Source organism: Dipodomys merriami, unplaced genomic scaffold (assembly GCF_024711535.1).
Source record: "Dipodomys merriami isolate MVZ:Mamm:240054 unplaced genomic scaffold, mDipMer1.0.p SCAF_15, whole genome shotgun sequence".
NCBI lineage: Eukaryota > Metazoa > Chordata > Mammalia > Rodentia > Heteromyidae > Dipodomys > Dipodomys merriami.
In genome coordinates, this window is record NW_027202826.1 from 33,400,657 (window position 1) to 33,424,649 (window position 23,993).

At 45.2% G+C, this 23,993-nt stretch overlaps 1 protein-coding gene across 1 annotated transcript in view; it reads left to right on the plus strand.

The window, feature by feature from the left end:
* The first annotated feature begins 2,366 nt into the window (after nt 1-2,366).
* The window catches only part of Fgf2 (fibroblast growth factor 2), a 42,258-nt gene continuing 20,631 nt past the window's right edge, over nt 2,367-23,993 (plus strand). Inside the window, exon 1 of the mRNA XM_070022555.1 lies at nt 2,367-2,562. Within this exon, the coding sequence (XP_069878656.1) occupies nt 2,388-2,562 (175 nt within the window). The 5' untranslated portion in view covers nt 2,367-2,387. The remainder of the gene's footprint in view (nt 2,563-23,993) is intronic.

Consider the following 23,993-nt stretch of genomic DNA (forward strand, 5'->3'; position numbering starts at 1 on the left):
AGAATCTGCACAATGCCATAATTGAAGGGGAAAAAAAAGATTTGCTATTCTCATGTTTTCTTTTGTCAAATATACTTTTCAATATTGTTTGTCGTTTTACAAACAATAACTAGTGTTGTCCAACATTTCTAAGCATACCTGTAGTAATTTTACATAGCTATTTTAGAATATGTTCCCACCTAGGAACATTTGAGGGCTTTAAGGGTTCTTTAAATTATCATATCTTTTAATAATTAGATTGACAATTTCTGTGATTTCTTTGGTAATATAATATCTATTTCCTCTTTTCCTTTATAATCTCTAGTCCTTACAACCTAGTGTCTTAAAAAATAGTGATTTTCTTTACCATCTTACAAAATTATCTTGATCCTAATTATTCTTGTTATTGCCAGTATTGGGGGTTCACTTGTGCTCTCCCTGAGCTTTTTCACTCAAGGTTAGCCTTAGCACTGTACTACTTGAGCCACATCTCTGCTTCCTGCATGTTGCTAGTTTATTGACTAAAAAGAGTCCAGAAGTCTAGAATATTTATGTGCCCCGGTGATTTTGAACCTCAGTCCTCAGCTCTCAGCCACCTCAGTAGCTAGGATTACAGGGCTGACCAGTATCCAGTTGATTGTTTTGTTTTGTTTTTTTGTGGGGCTTGAACTCTGGTCCTGGGTGCTGTCCCTGAGCTCTTCAGCTCAAGGCTAGCGCTCTACTACTTGAGCCTTGAACCACAGCACCACTTCCGTTTTTTTTTGTTTGTTTGTTTTTTGTTTTTGGTGGTTGGAGATGAGTCTCACAGGCTTTCCTGCCTTGGCTGGCTTTGAACCGTGATCTTCAGAAGTCAGCCTTCTGAGAAGCTAGGATTACAGGCGTGAGCCACCAGGCTCACCTGTGTTTTAAATTGTCTCTTTATGGTTGCACAAATATTTGAGAATGTAAATAACTCGATGTTTAGTTGGTGCAGCTGAATCCTATGTACTTGTATCTAACTATGGGTACACACAGGAGTGTACAAGTATGTGTTGGGTTGGGGCTGGGAGGAATATGAGATACTATCTTAATGATCTCTTCTTGGGCTTAATGATGTTTTTATCTTGGATACCTAGATTTTTTTTTTTGTCAGTTGTGGGGCTTGAACTCAGGGCCTGGACACTTGGTCCCTGAACTTTTTAGCTCAAGGCTAGCTAGCATTCTACCACTTGAGCCCCAGCTCCACTTTGGGCCTTTGGGTGGTAATTGGAGATAGCAATCTCAGGGGCTTTCCTGCCCATCTGGCTTTGAACTACCATCCTCAGAACTCAGCCTCTCCAGTAGCTAGGATTGCAGGCACAAGCGAGCCTCCGGTGCCTGGTTTAACTTTAATTGTATAGTTTGGGCATTTGGGTTAATTTCTATCTCTCCAAGAACAGCTGGGCTGCCCCGCATGGAGATGGTCCCCGGGAGGATCCGGGGCTCGGCTCCGCTCAGCCCCAGCACGCGCGATCCGTGTAATTGGGCGCGGGCCTCACTCTGCGTGGTCAGAAGTTTTCGGGCCCGGGAGTCCTGCTCCCCGCATCGCCCGGTCCTTTGGAGGTGAAGGTTTCTCTGCTCTCCGCGCTGGCGGGAGGGCGCGGGAGGCAGCTTCAGCTAAGCTAGTAGAAGTCGGGTTCCCGCACAGAGCCTCAGGAAGAAGGCGCGGTTTGGGGGGGGGCGGCTCTGGGACTCGGGGGGTGGGGGGTGGGAGGTGCGGGGGAGGGAGGGAGCCGAGGGGGGAAGGGGAGGGGGTAGAGGGAGGGCACGGGGCGGCGGGGCGCGGGGTGGAGCAGGGGGGCGGAGGCGCAGAGGGAGGGGGTACAGGGGGAGTGGCCGTGGGCGCAGGGGGCGCAGAGGGAGGGGGTGCAGGGGGAGTGGCCGTGGGCGCAGGGGGCGCAGAGGGAGTGGCCGTGGGGCGCAGGAGGAGCAGACGGAGGGGACGCCGGGGCAGCGGGACGCCGGGGAGCAGGGGGAGGAGGCGCGGGTGGAGCGGGAACGCGGGGAGCTCCCTGGGCAGACGCCCCCACCCCGCTGAGAGGCGTCGTGCGCCTGCGCGCTGTGATCATATTTTCGGGGCAGACGCGGCCCCGAAACCCGGGCAGTGACCGGGGCGGCGCGGGGGACGCGGGGCGGCGATGGCGACGGCGACGTGAGGCGTCGAACCCGCTGCCGGGCGCACGGAGCCGCTGCCGACCCCGGTCCTGCGTCGGGAGAGGCGAGGTCCCCGCTCTCCGTCCGGGCGGTGCGGGGTGTGGGGGCGCGGCTGCGCCCCGTGGGACGCGAGGCTGGGGGGCCGAGGCCGGGGCCGGGCCCCGGAGCGGGTGGGCGGCCGGGGCCGGGGCCGGGGCCGGGGAGCGGCGGCTGCGCGGCGGGGGCCCCGGGGACCCATGGCGGCCGGGGCCGTTACCTCGCTCTCCGCGCTGGCGGGGGACGCTGGCGACGCCTTCCCGCCCGGGAACTTCACGGACCCCAAGCAGCTGTATTGCAAGAACGGGGGCTTCTTCCTGCGCATCCACCCCGACGGCCGAGTGGACGGCGTCCGGGAGAAGAGCGACCCTCACGGTAAGTCCGGGCGCCCGGACGGCTTCGGGTCCCCCCACCCCGGCGGCGGACCACCTGGGCGCGCCCACCGTGGGAGGAGGAGGAGGGTGCCCGGGAGCGCAGCGGCCTTTCCGGGAAAAGGCGCGCGCTGAGCCCTGCCCCACCCCCCAGCCCTGCTCCCTGATTTTCCATCTTCTGCTCAATTGACAGCCAGAAGAAGCGCGAACAAAAGGGAGACAATTAGACAACTCCCCCCGGCCCTCGAGAATAAAACACAGACCTCGGGTCCCGCGTGAGCAGCGCGCAGGCCCCGGAGGCCACCGGCTTTGGGAGGGGGTCACACCCACCTGGCTGCAGGCTAGACGATAAAATGAGAACTTCAGGGTTTACTTTTTGTAAAGAAGAAAGGAAAAAACCCAGAAACACTACCTGTGGTTATAGAAGTAACCTTGGCTTAAGTCCGTGGTGCTTAACTTGGGGGGGGGGGCATTCCACACCCCTCCCCCGAGTTCGTTGCAATGCAGATTGTTGAAAACCCTCCTCCTCGGGAGTTTCTCAGTGTGTAGTTTTGTGGGGAGCGGTGATGGTTTGCATCGGTACCACGTTTCCGAGCTGGGGTCCGCCCCTGGAGCCTGCAGAAGTGAGGGGAGCGCTCCAGGCGTGCGCCTTTAGCACGCTAGGTGCGAGGTCATGCTAGCGAGCCATCTGCAAGGAGTTAAAACCGCTGTATCAAAAGCTCTGCACGCTGCCTTTCCTATTTGAGTTCTGGAAGGGGAATCAGCCTGTATTTGTCTAAGAAAGATCCGAGGCAGGTAAACTGCCTGCCTACCTAGCCCCGGGCACAGGAAAAGTTGCTAGCTAAACAGGATTTCACCTAGGAATGCGAAATAACCTTTCATATTTGTCTAGTTTTTTTTTAATGCATAACTTAATGTGTGTGTGTGTGTGTGTGTGTGTGTGTGTGTGTGTGTGTGTGTGTGTTCATTCAAGGCTGGTGCTCTACCGCTAGAGCCACAGCTCTATTTCTATTTGATGGTTAATTTAACATAAGAGGCTGGCCCTGGAACCTTGCTCTTTACTCAGCCGCCTGACTTAGCTAGGATTATAGGCTTGAGCTGCTGGTGCCCAGCTTTAAATTTGCTTTTAACTGATTCACTTAGACATAAAATTTGGGCATTGAATGGGGCACATTGTTCCATACATGCATGTATAATAAAGTGTACTGTTCAAATGAGTTGGAATATGTCTATCTTATTTCTCCTTCATGATAAAATCTTTCAAAATTCCTTTCTCCTAGTTCTTTGAGCCCCATGCATTGTCTGTCATCCCACCTCTGTCACTCCTTCGGACTTCTTGCTCTTATTGAAACTGTAGCTTAGTTTTTATTACTTTCAAGTTAGTCAGCAGCAATAGAGCCAGGTCTTAATTTTTCTTCAGGCTTGCCATAATTTAAAGAATTACCAATCTGTAAATAGAAAAGATTTTTGTAACCAAATATCGGGGTTAATATGATTTCTCTATTCTGGCAATAAGTAGATTTCACAAACTTTGGCGTTGGAGTTAGCTCTGCAGTTGTCTGCTATGCTACCTCAGCATATTAGGACAAGTTACATAAAAGTCCCAAGTAGTTTTATCCTTTTCTGGGATCACAAATGGTTACTTAAAAAGCATGTTTTATGGCTAAAGAACAGAATTATTATCTTCCTGAATAGTTCATGTTTGGAGCTTTACGTAGTACTCTTTTTTTTAATGTCCTGTTAGTTGCAGGATTTTTTAAAGCTACTTGTCTTATAATAAAACTATATGGAACCAAGAGCTGGTTGGTAGCTCATGCCTGTAATCCTAACTACCCAGAAGGTTGAGATCTCAGGATCATGGTTAGAAGCCAGCAGGGGCAGGAAAGTACCTGAGATTCTCATCTCCAGTTAACCACCAAAAGCCAAAGTGGAGCTGTGATTCAAGTGGTAGAGTGCTAACCTTGAGCAGAAAAGCTAAGAGACAACACCTAGGCCCTGAGTTCAATCCGCAGTATGAGTGTACAAACAACAAAAACCATATGGAGGTGAGTGGGAGTGATTTTGAATGATGTGCATTGCATACTATATTACTACCCTTGCAAAAGCAGCCATTAACTTTTTTCTTTTAACTCTGGATTGACTTCTCATTTCTGTGACCCTAGTTTGTTTTTGAGACAGAGTTTCGTTATAGCCCAGGCTGGCATCAAGGCGAGAGCATCCTGCCTGTCTCCAGAGGGATGGATTAGTTGTCATCACTTGGGTGGGGGACAAGGATCCTTCTAATTGTCCTACAATGCACCGCATAGTCTTCCCACTCCAAAATGTTCTCTCTTCAAATGCCATTAGTGCTAAAAATTGGCATCCGGGCAACTTTATCACTAACTGAAGGCAAGATATTAAAAATGAAGAGATGAAGCCAGGCACTGGTGACTCACATCTGTAATCCTAGCTACTCAGGAGGCTGAGATCTGAAGGTCGAGGTTCAAAGCCAGCCTGGGCAAGGAAAAGCCCATGAAACTCTTCTCTCCAAGGAACCACTAGAAAACGGGAAGTGGAACTGTGGCTCAAAGTGGTAGAGCATTAGCCTTCAGAGGTTGCTCAGGTCCTGAGTTCAAGCCCCACAACTGATAAAAAAATGAAGAGATGATAATTACTCATCCAGAGTAGTTCAGCTAGAATTTTTCTTTTAGTAGTACTGGTGTTTGAACCCAGAGCCTCTCACTTTTGTGGCTTGCTTACTCATCTGGTGCTTTACCACTTGAGCCATGCCTCTAGCCCTGCTTCTTGATGGTTTTTTTAGAGATGGAAATCTCTTGAATTTGTCTGCCTGGATTATCCCTGAATCTTAGTCCCATGGATCTTAGCCTAGAAACTACAGACTTAACTAAGTTTTTTAAATTTTTTGGTCAGTTGTGGGGCTTGAACTGTGGGCCTGGCACTGTCCCCGAACTCTTCAGCTCAAGGCAAGCGCTTGAGCCATGGCACTATTTCTGGTTTTCTGGTGGTTCATTGGAGATAAGAGTCTGATGGACTTTTTCTGCCCTGGCTGTCTTTGAACTGTGATCCTTAGATCTCAGCCCTAAAGCTTAGTTTTTGAAGGACACCTCTTACCACATCATAGACTGACAATAATACAAACCCAGAAGTGCCACAATTGGATCCTCTGTCCCCTGCAGTGAAGCATGAGTGTAGTTTGTCTTTCTCACATGTGGAAGATACACTGGGAGCTGACCAATCAGAGAAAGACTAATGAGAAAGAGACAAGGAGAATGGTGGCTGTGGATACTACATAATTTCTCCTTGACAGGACACATCCTAACACAAAGCCAGTCAGCAAAGGGGAGGAATAAAGGCAGAATTAAATCAGCTTCCTCCACTAGGTTGGAAAGTTGTGAATACCCCTGGCTTCTTCCATCAAACTCTTTTGTCCCATTGACTTGGCAACCTGCCTTTGGAACTGTATCCTTTAGCATAAGGCTTTCTGCCCACTGTCTCCTAGGGGATAAAAGAAAATTCTGAAAGGCTGATTTTAGCCTCGATCAGATTATACTATTCAGTCTGAGTAAAAGTGTCAGTGTGATTTCTTCCCAAAAAGCCAGCCAGAAACAATGGAATTTAGAGGAGTGCTTTGAAGACAGTAGTCTAAATGGCGGGATGTGGCTCGGGTACAGAAGAGGGAGCCAGGATGTATACTACAGGTAGGAAGAGAACTTTCCGGAAGGGGATGTCAGAGAAGGGGGCTGAACACCAGCTTCTCAGGTGTTGCTGCACACATGGGTATTCCCTTGAGCTATTTCGCTGAAAAGGGCCACATGTGTTGCTTCCTTATAACCCTGTACGATCAGTCTAAAAGCCAATACCAGAGGCTCACGCCTGTAATTCTAGCTACTCAGGAGGCTGAGAGCTGAGGGTTATGGTTGGAAGCCAACCAGAGCCGGAAAGTCCATCAGACTCTTTAATCAGCAAAACAAACAAACCAACAACCCAGAAGTAGAACTATGGCTGGAGGGGTAGAGGGCCAGTCATGAGCAGGAAAGCTAAAGGACAGTGTCCAGGTCCTGAGTTCAAGCCCCAGCACTGGCATAAAATACATAGAAGCAAGATGTTAGGAGCCGCTGCAGGGTGTGCTGCTCAGCTTGTGGGCTGAGTGTGCACCGGCCAGCCTTCACTGATGTCCATGGGAATGGGAAAACATCAAGAATGTCCTCCAACGAGTGAGCCATGTAAGACTTTCAAGGGAACGTTTTATCCCAGGCAGCACATTCGGCAGCACGGGATGGGGTAAGGGAAGGCAAATGTGAGCTGCATATGATCAACCCAGATGTTGGTGTTAAATCTCTTCCAGATGCTCTTATTTAGGGAAAACCAAGGAAGAAGTGCTAAGATAACCCGTAGGTCATTGCTGGGGGGGAGGGCATGCTTTTCTGCTTGGTGAGGCTGAGCGACCCCTGATCTGGGGTGGGGTCCAGGTGTCTGGGGTCTTGTGCGGTGCCTCTGCCCGGGTTCCACCCCAAATACGGCCTTGTGGCTGAGTGCCATGGCTCACTCCTGTAATCCTAGCTACTCAGGAGGCTGATACCTGAGGATCATGGTTTGAAGACAGCCCAAGAAGACTCTTTATCCCCAATTAACTAGCAAAAACTGGAAGTGGAGCTGTGGTTCAAGTGGTGGAGCTCCGGCCTTGAACAAAAATGCTCAGGGACAGTATCTAGGCCCTAAGTTCAGGCCCCAGGACTGGCACACACACACACACACACAATTATATAATATGTATATGTATGTAGATAGATATGTATCTATATAAAATACACAGATTTATATAAGTTGTGAAATTCGAAAGGAAGCTTCTCACCCTGTTTACAGGTCTCATGTTCTAGAATCTCAGAGATGTAATCAAGTGGCTGGGTTCATCTGTTGACTTGTTCTCCCGCTGAGCTCCTGGCTACTAGACATCTTGCCTTCGGGTCTTAACCTCCCCCTGGTCTCCCATTTGGTCATGCACCCCAGGACCCCTCTCCAGTATGGCCATCAAAGATCCAGCTCCTGGAAGACATTTTGTCAGTTCACCAGTGTCTTCCTGGCATTTGGGGAGAAAACCATTTATCCCATGATACCAGATTCTCTTCCCTGGCTGCTTTTGGTATTATCTGGCAGGTGGGCTCCACTCCTGTGCCTCCAGCCATGTGATATTTACTGTAATGCTGTTTTCTGCAATAAACAAATGAAGTCACCTCAGAGCTTATTTAATCCTGGCAATCATGTCCTGGGTCCCAGCAACAGAAGGACAATTCATGAGTCACAGATATTACCACACCTTAGGGCCCCTGGAGATCACTTAGCCGCCAAATGACCTCAGCACCCCCAAATGCCATGCCCCGTGGGCTTTGTTGTGTTGATGAAGTGGCACTTATGTAATTAGACCTGGACAGTGACACAACTGCCACACAGCAGTCGCCCTCTAAGGATGGTGAGACACCGGTGGCCCTGATTTTCAAGCTTAATGGGCAAATAAAATATTGCAGATGTAATAAGAAAACAAGAGCCGCTTTTTATGTATTAAAAGTGAAAAAAAAAGGCTTTATTCATCAATTTGTTGTTTCTGAGAAACTTCTTTAGGGATGTTGAGAAAGACAATTTGAGCCAGGTGCTGGTGGCTCAACCTGGAATCCTAGCTACTTAGGAGGCTGAGATCTGAGGCTCCCAGTTGGAAAGCAGCCTAGGCAGGGTAGTTCATGAGACTCAATAAACCACCAAAAGACCCCAGAAGTAGAGCTGTTGCTCAAGTAGCAGAGCACTGGCCTTGAGCAAATAAAGCTCAGGGATAGCACTCAAGTCCTGAGTTTAAGCCTCAGGACCTGCATACAGATACACAGACAATGTGGGCACATTATTGGACCACTGTGTTTAAACCACAAGAGGCCCTGAGGACAAGATGGAAAGCATACTGTGTCACAGACTGCATCTTTTTCCAATTTCAGTGTTTTGCTGATTTTCTGAACCCCCTGCCTGGGCCCCTTTTCTCTGAAGTACACATGTGAGAGAAGACTGGCCTGGGATCAGAGCTTGTGATGGAGACATGGAACAAGGCTAGAGCAAACCCTGACCACCTCAGCATATTCTGTCCAAACAAGTGCAGTGTGTGTGACCTAGGCCTGGGCCTTGAACTTTGAGCTTTATTGCTCAGAGCTAGCACTCTACCATTGAAGATGCACTTCAAGCTTTTTGTTTTGTTTTGTTTTTTAGTTAATTGGAGATAAGAGTTTCATGGCCTTGTCTGCCTGGCTGGCTTCGAACTGTAATCCTCAGACCTCAGGCTTCTAAGTAGCTAGGATTACAGTTGTGAGCCACTGGTGCCTGGCTCTTGTTTTATGAGCTTGTCATTTTCTGGGTTCTGAAATCAAGGATCTTTGTATTATTATAATACTTTGTATTATTGTCTCTTCTCAGTAGTTAATGAGTGGTGTGATTTGTTCCACAAAATAATTTGGAATGATGCTTAATGTTAGATTATTACAAAAATACCACTGTGGCACTATGGTTATTTTGTCGTGTAATCTCTTAAGTTGGTTCTTACATTATCTTTTCCTACCAGACTTTATCTTTAATAACAATCCTGTACATTTGGTAATTTATAGCCATTGGAACTTGGAACAGATTGAGAAAATGATCACTGCTAGAGCACCTCACCATTGAGCCACAGTCTGTGGTTCTTAGAAACCAGTCTGGCCAGGTTCACCCCATCAACTGTGTTTAGTTTGAAGACATTTGGAGGACTTGGAGTCAACAGAGAGCCCAACACTCAGTGTTTAGCTTATGTCTCATTCAAGCTCTGTCTCTCTTTCTGAATAAGTTCCCTTGACCAGTGTTTAACCTTCATGCTCCACACATCATTTACAGGAAGGTAAAGCGGTAAAGGTGTGTGGGTATGTGTAAATGAATGTGAGAGAGAAAGAGCACTGTCAAAGGGTTATTGACTTCTACAAATTAACTTTACCTCGACATTGCATTCTATAATACAATTCTGAACTCTTAAGCCAGCCTAGGGCAGATAAGTCTGAGTGACTTGTATCCCCATTTAACCAGCAAAATGACTGACTGGAAGCAAGGCTCAAGTGGTAAAGCACTAGCTATGAATGAAAAAAATTCATGAAAAAAACCCTGTGTTGAAATGCTGATGAGAGGCCCATGGATTCAGTGCTCATTGGCCATGTGCTTAGTTCTCCTTCTCCTCTTCATACCCCTCCCCCAGTGGTTACTTGCATGCTTGCTAAGCAGGTGCTCTACTCCTTAAGCCACATCTCCAGCCCTAAAGTTTAGGTCTTTCATAGAGTGGTTTTGTTTTTGCTTTTGTTGGTTGTGGGGCTTAAATTCTCTGGGTCTGGGCACTGTCTCTTAGCTGTTCAACTCAAGTTGACCACTCTAGCACTTGAGCCACAGTGCTACTTCCAGTTTTCTGATGGTTAATTGGAGAGAAGAGTCTCACAGATTGTTCCTTGCCGGGGCTGGTTTTGAACCGTGATCCTCAGATCTTAGCCTTCTGAGTAGCTAGGATGACAGGCATGAGACACTGGTGCCCAGCACATGGAATGTTTTATACATAACTAAGTTGTATTTTGAAAGCACTGGTAACCTTAGAAGCTAGATTTTGGCTTTTTATAGGGTAATCCATAGAAAAGTGAATTATTTTGAAGGAAAGGTAGTTTCAAACTTTTATTAGCAATTCTGATTTCCTTTAAAACCATTGAAGGCTTATATTGTGTTGTTCTGCTTCTGTGATTGATACCCTTTCTTCTAATGGATCTGTGTTTGTTTTTTTTTTATTTAACTTTTCCTAGCTGTGATTCTGCCCCCTGAATTCTGTGTAAATTGTTTTGCATGAGAACACTAGCAGCCTTCCAATTCATCATGACAGCTTTTGCTTGGCCAACCTGCACTGACATGTGACATTATTGTCTGAGAATTGCTTGGGTTTCATTGCCCACATTGTTGGGATGCTACTATCATCCATCCACTCTCTTGCTCATCTGGTCTTTCACCTTCCTGTTCTCTAAGGGGGCCCTCTGCCCCTCTTTTCTGTGTACTCATATTTATCTAGGAGACAATGGGCAGTCTTTCTCTGTCCTGATTGTCTATCTCTAGATCTTCCTGTGCTCTTAGGACTGGCACACACCCGCAGCCTCAGCTAATTGCAGAAAGCAGTACTTGGCTGTACTGTAATCCTAGCTACTCAGGAGGCTGAGATCTGAGGATCACAGTTTGAAGCTATCCCAGGCAGAAAAGTATGTGAGACTCTTCTCCAATTAACCAGCAAAAAGCCAGTAGTAAAGGTGTGGCTTAAGTGGTAGAGTACTAGACTTGAGTGAAAAAGGGACAGTGTCTAAGTCCTGAGTTCAAATCCTATTACAGGTCCTGAAAAAAAAGTGCAAAATCAGAGAATCATTTTGTAAGTTAGGATTGAGAATTGTCGGGCACTGCTGTCAGTGTCCTCTTAGGCTGTGACAAGACGGCACCAGTTGTTTGATGTTGGAATTCATGCAGATGCATAAGCCAGTATTCACAACCCTGTCACACTCAGAGACTGTGACACCATGAGTCACCGGCTTTGTGATGTGATGTCTGCAGGGGTGGGTGGGGAAGTGGCCGATGACCTCACTCATTCTATTCCTTCCTACACTGAATCATTTTGCAAATAGAAAACAATTCATAAGGCTTGGTTTTGTTTTTTTTAATTTGATGGTCATTACAAAAATAGGAAATGGAAAGGAGTAAGAGTTGAATAATACTTTTATTGAAAAAATTACATTGGAAACATATGTAGTGAGCCTTTAATTTTGAATTAGAAGAAGTAAAATTAGCAGGATGCCAGTGACTCAGACATCTTATCCTGGATGCTCAGGAGTCTGAGATCCAAGGATTGCAGTTCAAAGCCAGCCAAGTCAGGAAAATCCATGAGACCCTTTATCTCAAATTACCTGGCAAGACTTTAGAAGTGGAGGTATGGCTCAAATGGTAGATTGCGAGTTGAGTGGACAAAGTGAGTTGAAATCGTGCGGCCCTGAGTTCAAGCCTCCATATTGACAGAAGTAAAATTAATTCTCTGCTATCATATAAAAATTACATGTGGCATATGTAACACTGTTTAATACTTTCTTTCTTAGCATTATTTTTCTATTCATAGCTAGGTTTTTCTTATTCCACCAAGTATTATTTGACTTCCTTCCTTCCTTCCTTCCTTCCTTCCTTCCTTCCTTCTTTCCTTCCTTCCTTCCTTCCTTCCTTCCTTCCTTCCTTCCTTCCTTCCTTCCTTCTTTCCTTCTTTCTTTCTTTCTTTCTTCCTTTCTTTCTTCCTTCCTTCCTTCCTTCCTTCCTTCCTTCCTTCCTTCCTTCCTTCCTTCCTTCCTTCCTTTCTTTCTTTTGGTCCGGTTGTGGGGCCTGAACTCTGGGCCTGGGCGCTGTCCCTCAGCTCTTTTAGCTCAAGGCTAGCATGCTACCACTTGAGCCATATAGCACGACTTCCGGCTTTTTTTTTCTTCTTATGTGGTGCTGAGGAATCGAACACAGGGCTCATGCATGCAAGGCAAGCGCTCTACCACTGAGCCACCTTCTCAGCTCCTTGACTTCTTTCATAGTTATTTCTATCCTTTGCTACCTGTGTGTGTGTGTGTGTGTGTGTGTGTGTGTGTGTGTGTGTGTGTGTGTGTGTGTGTGTGTGTCTGTCTGTCTGTCTGTCTGTCTGTCTGTCTGTCTGGGTCTGGGTTATGGGGAGGTGTCATTTATTCACTAGCTGAATGGGAACTTGGGAGAAAAAATCCTTTAGATTTTGGAAGTCTAATTGGGCATGGTGTGTGTTTGCATTTTGTATTTGATTGAATACTTTTCATTTTATAGAATCAAGTGTGGAGAGGTTTTTTGTTTTTTTTTTTTTAAATCTGAGTTGTCTTTAATTTTTATTTTATTATGTATGGATCCTGAAGCTTGAACTCAGGGCCTGGGAGCTATCCCTTGGCTTTTTGCTCAGTGCTAGTAATCTACCACTTGAGCTACAGTTTCACTTCTAGCTTTAAACTGTGGTCCTCATATCTCAGTCTCCTGAGTGGCTAGGATTACAGGTGTGAGCACTGACACCTGGCTACCTTAGTTGTTTCTTGTGTAAGATATCAATTTTCTTTCGCAGGCCAGCCTGGACTGTCATTCTCTTACTTTGTACCTTCACAGCTGGGGTGGCAGCTGTGTGCCACTAGGCCCAGCTCTTTTCCTTGAGATAGAGATTTTGGTGTTTTTTTCCCCCTTGATTGACCTCTAACCAAGATTCTCTCAATTTCTACCTCTTAAGTAATTGGCATTAAGGAGTGAGCCACCACACCAAACCGCTAACTGTTTTAGGTATTTACCAAACATGTTTTTCCTCATTTCACAATTATAAAAAAGTTTCTTTCTTTGCCTTTTAAAATCTGGTGTCTGTCCATGACAGAGTAGCAAATAGTTATGGCATCTAGACATCTTCGTACATAGAATAGAGGCTCACAGCAAGAATTCCACATGGATCATGTAGCAAAAATCTGAACCCAAAGTGATTTTTAAGAAGTGATTTAAAGTATTCTCAATCAGAAACTTAGGCCTCTGCTATCTATTTTTAACCTTTTTGCCATTGCATTCTATGTTGTTTATGAAATATCTGTGCTGAGATGTAGTACAAAATAATTATTCTGAAGAGTAGATTGAAGATTTTAACTAGCACATGCAAAGATAGAACAACACAATAGAAATGGAATAAACTTGGAAGCCTGGGTCTCTAGAAGAAAATCCAGAATAAGTTAGGCATAAAAAAAATACAAAGAGAATAACTAAAATGAGTTTTGTTTTTTTTTTAAAGTTTAATGTTTGCCAGTCTCATGGCCTGAACCCAGCGCCTCCTGCTGGCTGGTTGCTTGCTCAGCTGGTGTTCTACCCCTTTAACCATGCCTCCACCCCCCTTTTCACCTGGTTATTTTTGAGTTGGGGGTTTGCTTGATGGCTGGCTTCATTCCCTGACTTATGTAGCTATAACCCCTCTGTACATCACCTTTACAATAGCAATTAAAAATATATCTTAAAAAATGAAAGTGCTAAGCCACATACACAAATACATCTCCATGTATCTCCATGTAGCCTTTTCTTTATGGACTCATTTGGCCCCTTTTGGACTCCTCTACTTCAGGTTCATCACTCTTCCCTGCTAACTAGCCACATCTCTCCCTTGCGCCCCTTTCCCCAGCCCTCATTTCTGGCCCAGGCCTGGTGGATTGATTTTCCCCGGAGGTCACTCATGCAGCGGGGGGGCTGCTGTTCTTCCTTATTGTGTACTAGTGCCATTTCTTCTATGCAGTCTCATCCGTATTAGCATGCTGTGGCTGCCAAAACCAAATCCCACTGGCTATATGACTTTGGGCACCAGAAACTTACTTTCTTAAATCTTGGAGGTTGAAAGATGAGAGTATTACCAGGTTTCATTTCTCTTAAGGTCTCTCTCCTTGATGGGCAGGTGGCTATGTTCTTGTGGCCAGTTCACATGGTCTTTCCTTGGGGCCTATGTCCTACTGTTCCTTTGTGTGTCTGAATTTCCTCTTAGAAGGACAGAAGTCAGACTGTATTAGGGCCTTCCCTTAAAGGTCTCAACCTTATCACCTTATAGGCACTGTCTTGTGGGTGATTAGCATGTTAACATTTGAGACTTACAGGGATACAATTTAGCGCATAACATCACCTAAGTAACTGGGCATTATTCCTTGACAGAATAATTACTCAACTGGCCCAGTTGAATAATTCTATAATTAATGGTCCAGTTCCATAATTTGATATTCTTCTTTCTGAAGACCCCCTCTGTTAGACCTCAGAACATCACACACATGACCAGTCCCAGTCCCTGGGGCATACATCATCCCAGGAGCCGACAGTGTCAAGCCATGAGAGTAAGAAAGCAGTGGGTAGCAGAAGTGCTAGTGGATTCTTGGTTTCTGTGGATATCAACACATAGGATAAAGGTGTTTTCTGGTGGTACAGTTAGTATGCTTCACATGAGTCTTTGAAAAAAAAATCCCGGATGTCTGGGAAATACTGAGAATCAGAATAAGTAGTAAGTGGATACTATAGAGGATCCATAGTAACCTATATATGCTTAATATGTTGATTTCGATAGAATATTTGACAGAATTTCTCATGGCAGTCTTCTGTAGAAGAACATTTTCTTCAGAAGTCAGTTGTTCATAATTGAATTTCTTAGGCCATGGCTGAAGGACTGGATTCTGCCCACAGCCTGCTGTGTGAGTCAGGTTTTATCGGAACACAACCCCCATGTTTCTTTTTAAATTTTATTTTATTGTAAAGATGCTGTACAGAGGGGTTTCAGTTACATGAGTAAGGCAATGAGTACATTTCTTGGGGAGCATTGTTACCCCTTTCCTTGTTCCCCCACTTACCCCCCACCCTTGTTTAGTTGCCTGTGGCTGATTTTGCATTACAGAGCAGATACCTCTCAAAGCCTAAAACTTAACCACTTAACTGTCTTACTGACCCCTGGCTCAGAACATTATTTTTCACAAGGAATGTACACTCTCAGACTTGACATTTATGCTGAACTCCATTTTTAAGTTTAATGCCAATTTTCTGATAACTTTTTTTTTTTTTCCAGTCCTGGGGCTTAAACTCGGGCCAAGGCACTGTCCCTAAGCTTCTTTTGCTCAAGGCTAACACTCTACCACTTGAGCCACAGCACCATTTCCAGCCTTTTCTGTGTATGTGGTCATGAGGAATTGAACCCAGAGCTTCATATATGCTAGGCAAGCACTCTACCACTAAGCCATATTCCCAGCTCTGATCATTTATTTTTAACAATAAAAAAATCCCCATAATACTCTGTGGCTATTAGTGACATTCTTCAACCTCCAAGTCAATAGACTGGATGCATATCTTCAGATCAATTTCTCTATAGAAATTATTTATTAGTAATCTAACATCAACCAGGCACCTGTGGATACCTTAGAGTCTGAGATCTGAGGATCCTGATTCAAAGCCAGCCTGGGTGGGAACATCTGTGAGACTCCTTTCTCCAATGAATCACCAAAACAGGGAATAGAGCTGTGGCTCAAGTGGTAAAGTGCTAGATTTGAGCAAAAACAAGAAAACAACAAAACTGAGGGACAGTGCTGTGACTCTTATGTTCAAGCCCCAGGATTGGCACACACACACACATGCGCGTGCGCACACACACACACACACACACACACACACACACACACACACACACACACACACACACACACACACACAACAAGTTAATAAACTAGAAGCTTTCTCTTTGAAAGATTAACAAAAGGGAAGGAGTGGGGAACTGGTGGCCTACACCTGTAACCCTAGTTACTCAGGAGGCTGAGATCTAAGTATCATGGTTCAAAGCCATTCCAGGCAGGAAAGTTCTTGAGACCTATCTCCACTTTACTGGCAAAAAGCTAGAAATGAAGATGTGGATCAAGTGGTACAGTGCCAGCCTGAGTGGAAAATCCAAGCAAGGGTGCAAGGAACTGAGTGCAGACCCCATTGCTAGAACAAAGAAATGGAATAAAGATACACTTTATCATGATCTAAAGTAGAAATATGACTTAGTTTTGCAGTGTTGAGGATGAACTTAGGGCCTTTCATGCTAGGCAAGCACTCTACCACTGAGCTTCATCTCAACCTTAAAAGTATTTTTAGTAAGCTTCTGACGCCTGTCTGTTACCATCAAAATGTCTTCATACTTTAGGTTAATATGTAAATCAAAGTGATGATTTTTGCTAGACACTTTAAAAGCTAGCTTCTATCTCATATAGCAGAGAATTTAGTTATTTACATGTTTTCAATTCAGCTGGTTTTTCTTGGAAGTTATCTTATTCAAGACCAGGTACTCTTTCAGTGTTTTAATGAGACTTGGGGAAAAAAAGCAATTGATATCTGTTTGGTTACTTACATTGAATAGTTTCCAGAGTGAAATTATTTTTTGGCAATGCTTACTGGCATATAACTGTAGGCCTTTTAAGCTGCAGAATCAGGGAGAATCTTGGCCTAGATCCTGACTGTTACCTACAAAAGTGGGTGGCGCGCCTGTGTGTGTGTTGATTCTTGGGCTTGAAATCAGGGTCTGGGCACTTTCCCTGAGCTTTTGTACTCAGAACTAGTACTTTACCACTGGAGCCACAGCTTCACTTCTGGCTTTTTTTTTTTGTGGGTAATTGGAGATAAGAGTCTCATAGACTTTCCTGTGTGGGCTGGTTTTGAACTCATACCCTCAGATCTCAGCCTCCTGAATAGCTAGGATTATAGGCATGAGCCACTGGTGCCAGGCAGGTAAGTGTTTTGTTAGAAGCTGAATACTTACATTGGCTGATGGTTGAAGTGGAAGTTCTCAGCTCTCTGGGGAGGGCAGAGAACAGAACTTGGAATAAGTCCTCCTATGTATGCCAAATAATATCAGGGAAGCCGTCTCAAGTTTGGGGAGCCGTCTTTTCTCCCGATGGAGAGCTGTAACCTGGGAGCCCATGGATGCGTTTGATTTCCATGAACCCTAAAATTAGATGCCAATAGTCAGGTGTCAGGTTGCTTTTTTTTTTTTTTTGTCGGTTATGGGGCTTGAACTCCGGGCCTGGGCACTGTCCCTTAGCGCCTCAGCTCAAGGCTAGCACTCTACCACTTGAGCTGCAGCACCACTTCGGGTTTTTTGGTGGTTTATCAGAGATAAGAGTCTCACAGGTTTTTCCTGCCTGAGCTGGCTTTGAACCATGATCTCAGCCTCCTGAGTAGCTAGGATTACAGGCATGAGCCACTGGTGCCCGGCTGTCAGGTTGCTTTTTGGAGCAAGAGTTATATAGCATTTGATATCACCATATCCAGGGTCCAAAATATGTTAAGAGGATAGAATCTTAGATATGTTCAAACATGTCTACCAGTTAATCTCAGTAGTGAGAAAACCATTGTGAGCTATATTACAGGGAAATGTGTTTGCCAAATTGTGAACTGATGTGAGCCTTAATTTATGACCATTGATGTTGTGAATAAGATCTCTAGGAAATGTGTCTCTCTACTAATTATAAGAAATGTTAGTTAGGCACTGGTGGCTCAGGCCTGAAATCTTAGAAACTCAGCAGGCTGAGATCCAGAGGATGAAGGTTTGAAGCCAGCCCAGGAAGAAAAATCTCCATTGCCAATTAACCAGCAAAAAGCTGGACTGTGGGCATGGTTGAAGTGGTAGAGCACCAACTGAGCAAGCTTGAGACCCTAATGCAAATCTTAGTACCTGCACACACACAATACTGTTTGCTTGAGAAGCATGGAAAGGAAAGAGTGGAGAAAAGACAGCCTGTGGTGCAGTTGGATATGAGTGACTTCTGGTGCTCCGTAGCACAGTTAGATAACTGTTACCCTGACAGCTGAGGGTATACTTCAAAATAGCCGAGCAGATTTGGGATGTTCTGCATACAAGGAAAGGACAAATGTCTGAGGAGAGAGTTGTGCCACTTACCCTGACTTGATCACTACACATGTGTACCTGTACTTAAATGTCACAGGGGCCCCATAAATATGAACAATTACATATCAATTGAACATGAAAATTATTAGTATGGAAAGAAGGGTGAGACTGTGATTTAAGGTTGGCCAGTGATTTAAGACTGTGATTTAAGTGCCAGTGGTTCATACCTATAATCCTAGAGACTGCAGTTCAGAGGCAGTAAAACAAACAAACAACAACAAAAAAAAAAAAACCCTGAGGTGGAGCTATGTGGCTCAAGTGGTAGAGTAAAAACTTGGAGCAAAAGTGCTCAGAGACAGCATTTAGGCCCCAAGTTCAAGCCACGGGATCGGCAAGCACACACTGTGATTTATCTCATTACTTAGTGTCTGTCCACTCTGAGTTTTCTTGAGAGGATTCTCTTCAATAACCAAGTCAGGAAGAGTTCTGCTTTTGCATAAAGCTGGGTGATTTTACCTGATGGTCTCTGAGAAACTTGCCATTACCATCAGCTACTTGAAAGCCAAGTGGGTGACCTTCCCTGTGAGTATAATAATGCTGCACCTGGTGTTACCTATTTCTAACTGTAATTGCTATTTGCTCTTTTTCTTCTTCTTCTTTTCTTTTTTTTTTGTGCCGGTCCTGGGGCTTGAACTCAGGACCTAAGTTCTATCCCTGAGCTTATTTGCTCAAGGCTAGTGCTCTACCACTTGAGCCTAGCTCAAGTTTGGTGTTTACTTAGAGATAAGACTCTCATAGGCTTTCCTGCCTGGGCTAGCTCCAAACCTTGATGCTCAGATCTCAACGTCCGATGTAGCCAGGAATGGAGATGTGATCCAGAGGCACCTAAAGCCTTCATAAATCTTCTGGAGGAAGCAGAAAGAACACTTGAAGTGAGGTGGGCAGAAAGAAGGGAAGAAGGAAGTAGAGGAGGGAAAGGAAGAGAAGAAGCCCAACAAACAAAGCAAGAACAAGGAAGGGAGGATTTGGGCTGAAGCGGACATTCATGTCAAAACTCCTGGAACAAGAAGGGGGGCGGTCTTTGGGGAGAGAAGACCCGTGATGATCTTCAGATCACAGCCTTCTGAGTAACTAGGATTATAGGCATGAGCCACTAGCACCATGGCTTCTCAGCATTCTTCTGCTGGGGTTGTTCTCGTGGTAGCACATCTGGGCAGGGCTAGGATGCCACAGTTTATGTGTCAGTTCATTACTAGTTCACAATCTTGGTAGACTACTTAATTCCTTTAAATACCAGTTTCAGTGACCAATTAGGTATACTAAAGAATAGCAGCCACTGAATTGATACTGCTATGAATATGAATTAGGCCACATAGGCAGAGTATTTAGTATAGTCCTGCTAGATAATAGTTGTTATTCTGTTGTTTATCATCCTTAAACATCAGTTTTAGTTTTATAGGTCATCTGTCCTCCAGAGCTTGCTTGCTTGATTAATTGATTTAGGCCATTGTGGGGCTTGAACTCAGGGCCTGGGTGCTGTCTCTGAGCTTTTTCACTCAAGGTTAGTACCCTACCACTTTGAGCCACAGTGCCACTCCTGGTGTTCTGGCGGTTAATTGGAGATAAAGAGTCTCATGGACTTGCTTGCCTAGGCTGGCTTTGAACTGTAATCCTCAGATCTCAGCTTCTTGAGTGGCTAGGATTACCACTAGTGCCTGGCCTTCAGTGCTTTATGTATGGTAATGTAACAATGTAAACAACATTTCAGGTGGCCTATGATTTCTCTTGATTCTGTGAGAGGGTCAGGGCTTGGCAGCGTCACTCTGCGGGTACAGTGAGCTCTCTAACATATAGCAGAGAAATCCAAAATGGCCTTATATTTGTATCTGGCCCCTTGGCAGCAACATGGCTGGAAGGCTGAGGGTTGTCTTCTTGGTGTTTCTCTTTGGCTAGGTGCCAAGAGTGAAGGTTTCAAGAGAAGAAGCTCCAGGGTACACAGTGCTGCCTATGTTGTGCTCTCAGCATTTAAATTCCACCAAGACAAAGACTTGCTGGGCACTGGTTGCTTTAACCTGTGATCCTAGCTACTCAGGAGGCTGAGATCTGAGAATTGCAGTTTGAAGCCAGCCTGGGCAGGACAGTCTGAGACTCTTATCTCCAACAAACTACCCCCCCCCCAAAAGGCCAGAAATGGAGCTGTGGCTCAAGCAGGAGAGTGCTAGCCTTGAGCACAAAAGTTCAGGGACAGCAACCAGGTCCTGAGTTCAAGCTCCACTACTAGAACAATTTTTTTAATATATATATTTTTATTGTAAAGATACTGTACAAAGAGATTACACTTACATGGGTAAGGTAATGAGTACATTTCCTATCCAGCATTGTTACCCCCTCCTTTGTTTTCCCCCTACCATACTTTCCTTTCCCATCTCCCCAACTTCTCCCTTCCTCCCCACACAAGCTGTAAAGAATGATTTTTAAGAAAATCTATATTATGTGTCTAATAACAGAGGGTGTGTGGAGAACAGTCATCTTCCACACAAGACTCAGAGAAGGATTTATGTGGCGCTTTGTACCTTTGATGTTAGGAAGGAGAAAAATGGAAAATCAAGAAAGGTTTTAGGTGGTTAGAAATTCAATTCATTTTAATGGAATTCCTGCATGTTTAAAAATCTTGGAATAACCTTTATCTGCTTCCCCAGGCTTATGGAACCTGCATGTGTGGTTTTCTATAATCCTTGCAGGCGTGGTACCAGGTTGGCATGTGGTGCTGTGTTTCAGGACCTCGTGTGTGCTTTATCAAGTGTGTGTTGCCTGGATACTATGTGCAACATGGAGTTAAAGTCCTACTTTTTTTTTTTTTTTCCTGTCGGTCATGGGGCCTGAACTCTGGGCTTGGGCACTGTCCCTCAGCTCTTCAGCTCAAGGCTAGTGCTTTACCACTTGAGCCAAGGCGCCACTTCTGGCTTTTTTCTGCTTATGTGGTGCTGAGGAATTGAACCCAGGGCCTTGACCATGGAAGGCAAGCACTCTACCACTGAGCCACCTTCCCAGCCCCAAGTTCTACTTTTTATAGACAAAAGCAGACAGCACTGACAGAGTCAAATAAGAATGTTCTTATTAAAGTGAGAGTGATACAGAGTTCAGTTCCAGGAATTGTCCTCCCACTAAAAATAGACACAGCTCAGGGCACATCCAGGATTTGTGAAGACGTGGCCAGTACCCCACATGCTAACAGCACCTCTTTGTTTTTTAATGTTAATTTTTTATTGTTATAAAGATGATGTACAGTTATATAAGTCAGGTAATCAGTATATTTCTGATAGTTTTTCCCTCCCGTCCCCACCCACAAGTTGAATAGTTCATTGTCTACATAGCATCCAGTGAGTCCCACTGCTGCATTTGTTCACCTTCTGGCTCTCCATTTTTGTTTTGTTTTGTTTTTGGTTGGCCGTGGGGCTTGAACTCTGGGCCTGGGCGCTGTCCCTCAGCTCTTCAGCTCAAGGCAAGCGCTCTATCACTTGAGCTATAGCGCCACTTCCGGTTTTCTGGTGGTTTATTGGAGTCTCACGGTCTCTCCTGCCCGGGCTGGCTTTGAACCGATATCCTCTGATCTCAGCCTCCTGAGTAGCTAGGATTACAGGCGTGAACCACCAGCGCCCGGCCAGGCTCTCCATTTTTGTGTCCTGTTTCTTTTTATATGGACCGTAAAATGTGTAAGGAATATGGGGAAGTTGGTACATCTTCCATCGTTTTTTTTTTTGGTCTGTTCCTGAGCTCTTTCACTTAAGACTAGCACTCTACCACTTTGAGGCACACTTTGAGCTCTACTGGTTTTCTGGTGGTTTGTTGGAGATAAGAGTCCCATGGACTTTCCTGCCCCTGCTGGCTTTGAACCACAATCCTCAGATCTCAGCCTCCTGAGTAGCTGGGATTAGAGGCATGAGTCACTACATTGTCTCTCTTTAAACGTGGATCAGGTAAGATTTTTAAATATAAGGTATCACAAAAATACCATTCTGTTTATAGATATAATATTTTATAGTGGTGAGCGTGCATATTAATGGAAGGTGTGTTTGTGTGTGTGTGTGTGTGTGTGTGTGTGTGTGAATGTGTGTATATGTTAGTTCTAGGACTTGAACTCAGGGCTTGGGCACTGTCCCTGAGCCTTTTCACTCAAGGCTGATGTTCTATCACTTGAGCCACAGCTTTACTTCCAGTGTTTTGCTGGTTCATTGGAGATGAGAGTCTCATGGATTTTTTCTGCGCAGGCTGGCTTTGAACCCTGATCCTCAGATCTCAGCCTCCTAGTAGCTAGGATTATAGGCATGAGCCATTGACAACCCTGTCTTCAAGTATTCTATTTGCAAGAACTTATTCTGGAGTGGTCCACTGCACTTCCACAGCTGTGTCTTGCTGCTGGTGGCTTCCTTTTTTTAAAAAAAATTTTATTGTGACCCTGTTTATTCCTTTGAATTCTCTGCTCAGCTAAGGAAGGGACCCTGTTTCTTCCCAGAGACTTTGAGGCCAAGGAGCTGTCTCCAGCTTCCTCCTCTGGCCCAGGCAGCTTGTCACCAGGGGACACAGGGAAGAACTTTCCTGGCAGGAGCCTCTCGGCACTTTTGGAGCTGGGCCTCAAGCTCTTGGCTGGACGTGTGATTTTCCAAAGTGGAGGCTGCAGTAATGGTCATCACGGATGGAGACGTGCTGCCCCAACTATTTTCAGGAGAGTCAAATAAAACTCTCTTGTCTTGAGCACACTTTGAAAGCTGTTTTCCTAATGATTTTACCAGTCAAACCGAATGACTGTGTGGGAAGGCGTAGTTAAATAACTGGAACATTCTGGAACATTCTGGACAACTTCCTTTCCCTCCCACCCGGGGCCTCTACTTCCCCCGTTACCCCCCAAAGCTCCTCCTTCACTGGGCGCACACATGCTGCTCTGTTTTCTGTGCTGGAACTGCCTGAGCAGTGTAATTTTTGTAGATGAATGCAAAGTCTTCAGAAGGAAGTGCCAGAAACACAGCTCAGCTAATTGGCACTTTCCCCTTGGGGTGGGGCCTGGCCAGCCAGGCCGCTTGTATTATCTTTGCGGAGTACTTACTTAATGTGGAGACAAACCTCAGGCCCTCTCACACCATCCACGAGCCTTTGGCAAAGAAGCGAAGGTTTGCCAGGAAAAGGCTGGAGTCAGGAGGTTCCCTGTGTCTTAAGTATGTTGGATTGGTTGCAGAAAAGTACTTACTTGAGGCAGCTTCTATTCTTTTGGCTAATTAACCCTTTTCAGAGCCATATAGGTTTCCAGGATACTCTAGCCAGGTTAATGGCCTCTGACATAGACATTTCAGAGGTGAGCCCATGAGTTGACTGCTAATAAAAGATGTGCATGTGGCAGAGGTCAAATACTTCACTGGCACCAAGTAGGAATTATTGCGTTAGTTTGGGGTACATGCTGTATGCTTTGCCACGGCTCCACTGTTCAGGATCAGTCTTTTCTGTTCATACTGTCATATTACTGCAATCATCCAGTTTTGCAGCCTTTTTAGATTGCTTCTTTATGTATGCATTTATGTTTCCATAGCTTGCTAGCTCTGGGTTCTTTTTAGTGCTAAGCTATATTCTTTGGTGTCTGCATGTTCAACAGTTTATTCGGTGACTCCTGCAAAGACACATGGGGGACAGGTGAGTTTGGCAGTCAGCAATGAAGTTACAAGAAGTTCCCAGACACAAGATATTGCTTTTGGTGTGGGTATGTTTTCTGTTTCTTTGGGGGTGATAACCCTATTTTAAACACAGGTATTTGCACAATGTAGCTGGTTTGTTGAACTTCATTTACTCTGAGACAAATTAAGGCATTGATAAGGCATTTTCGGGTATTGATTTATAGTTGAAGCTAACCTTTAGGAGGAAAATAACTTCTGAGGGTGTAACAATTGCCAACTCTGATTAAAAGCCTGTCA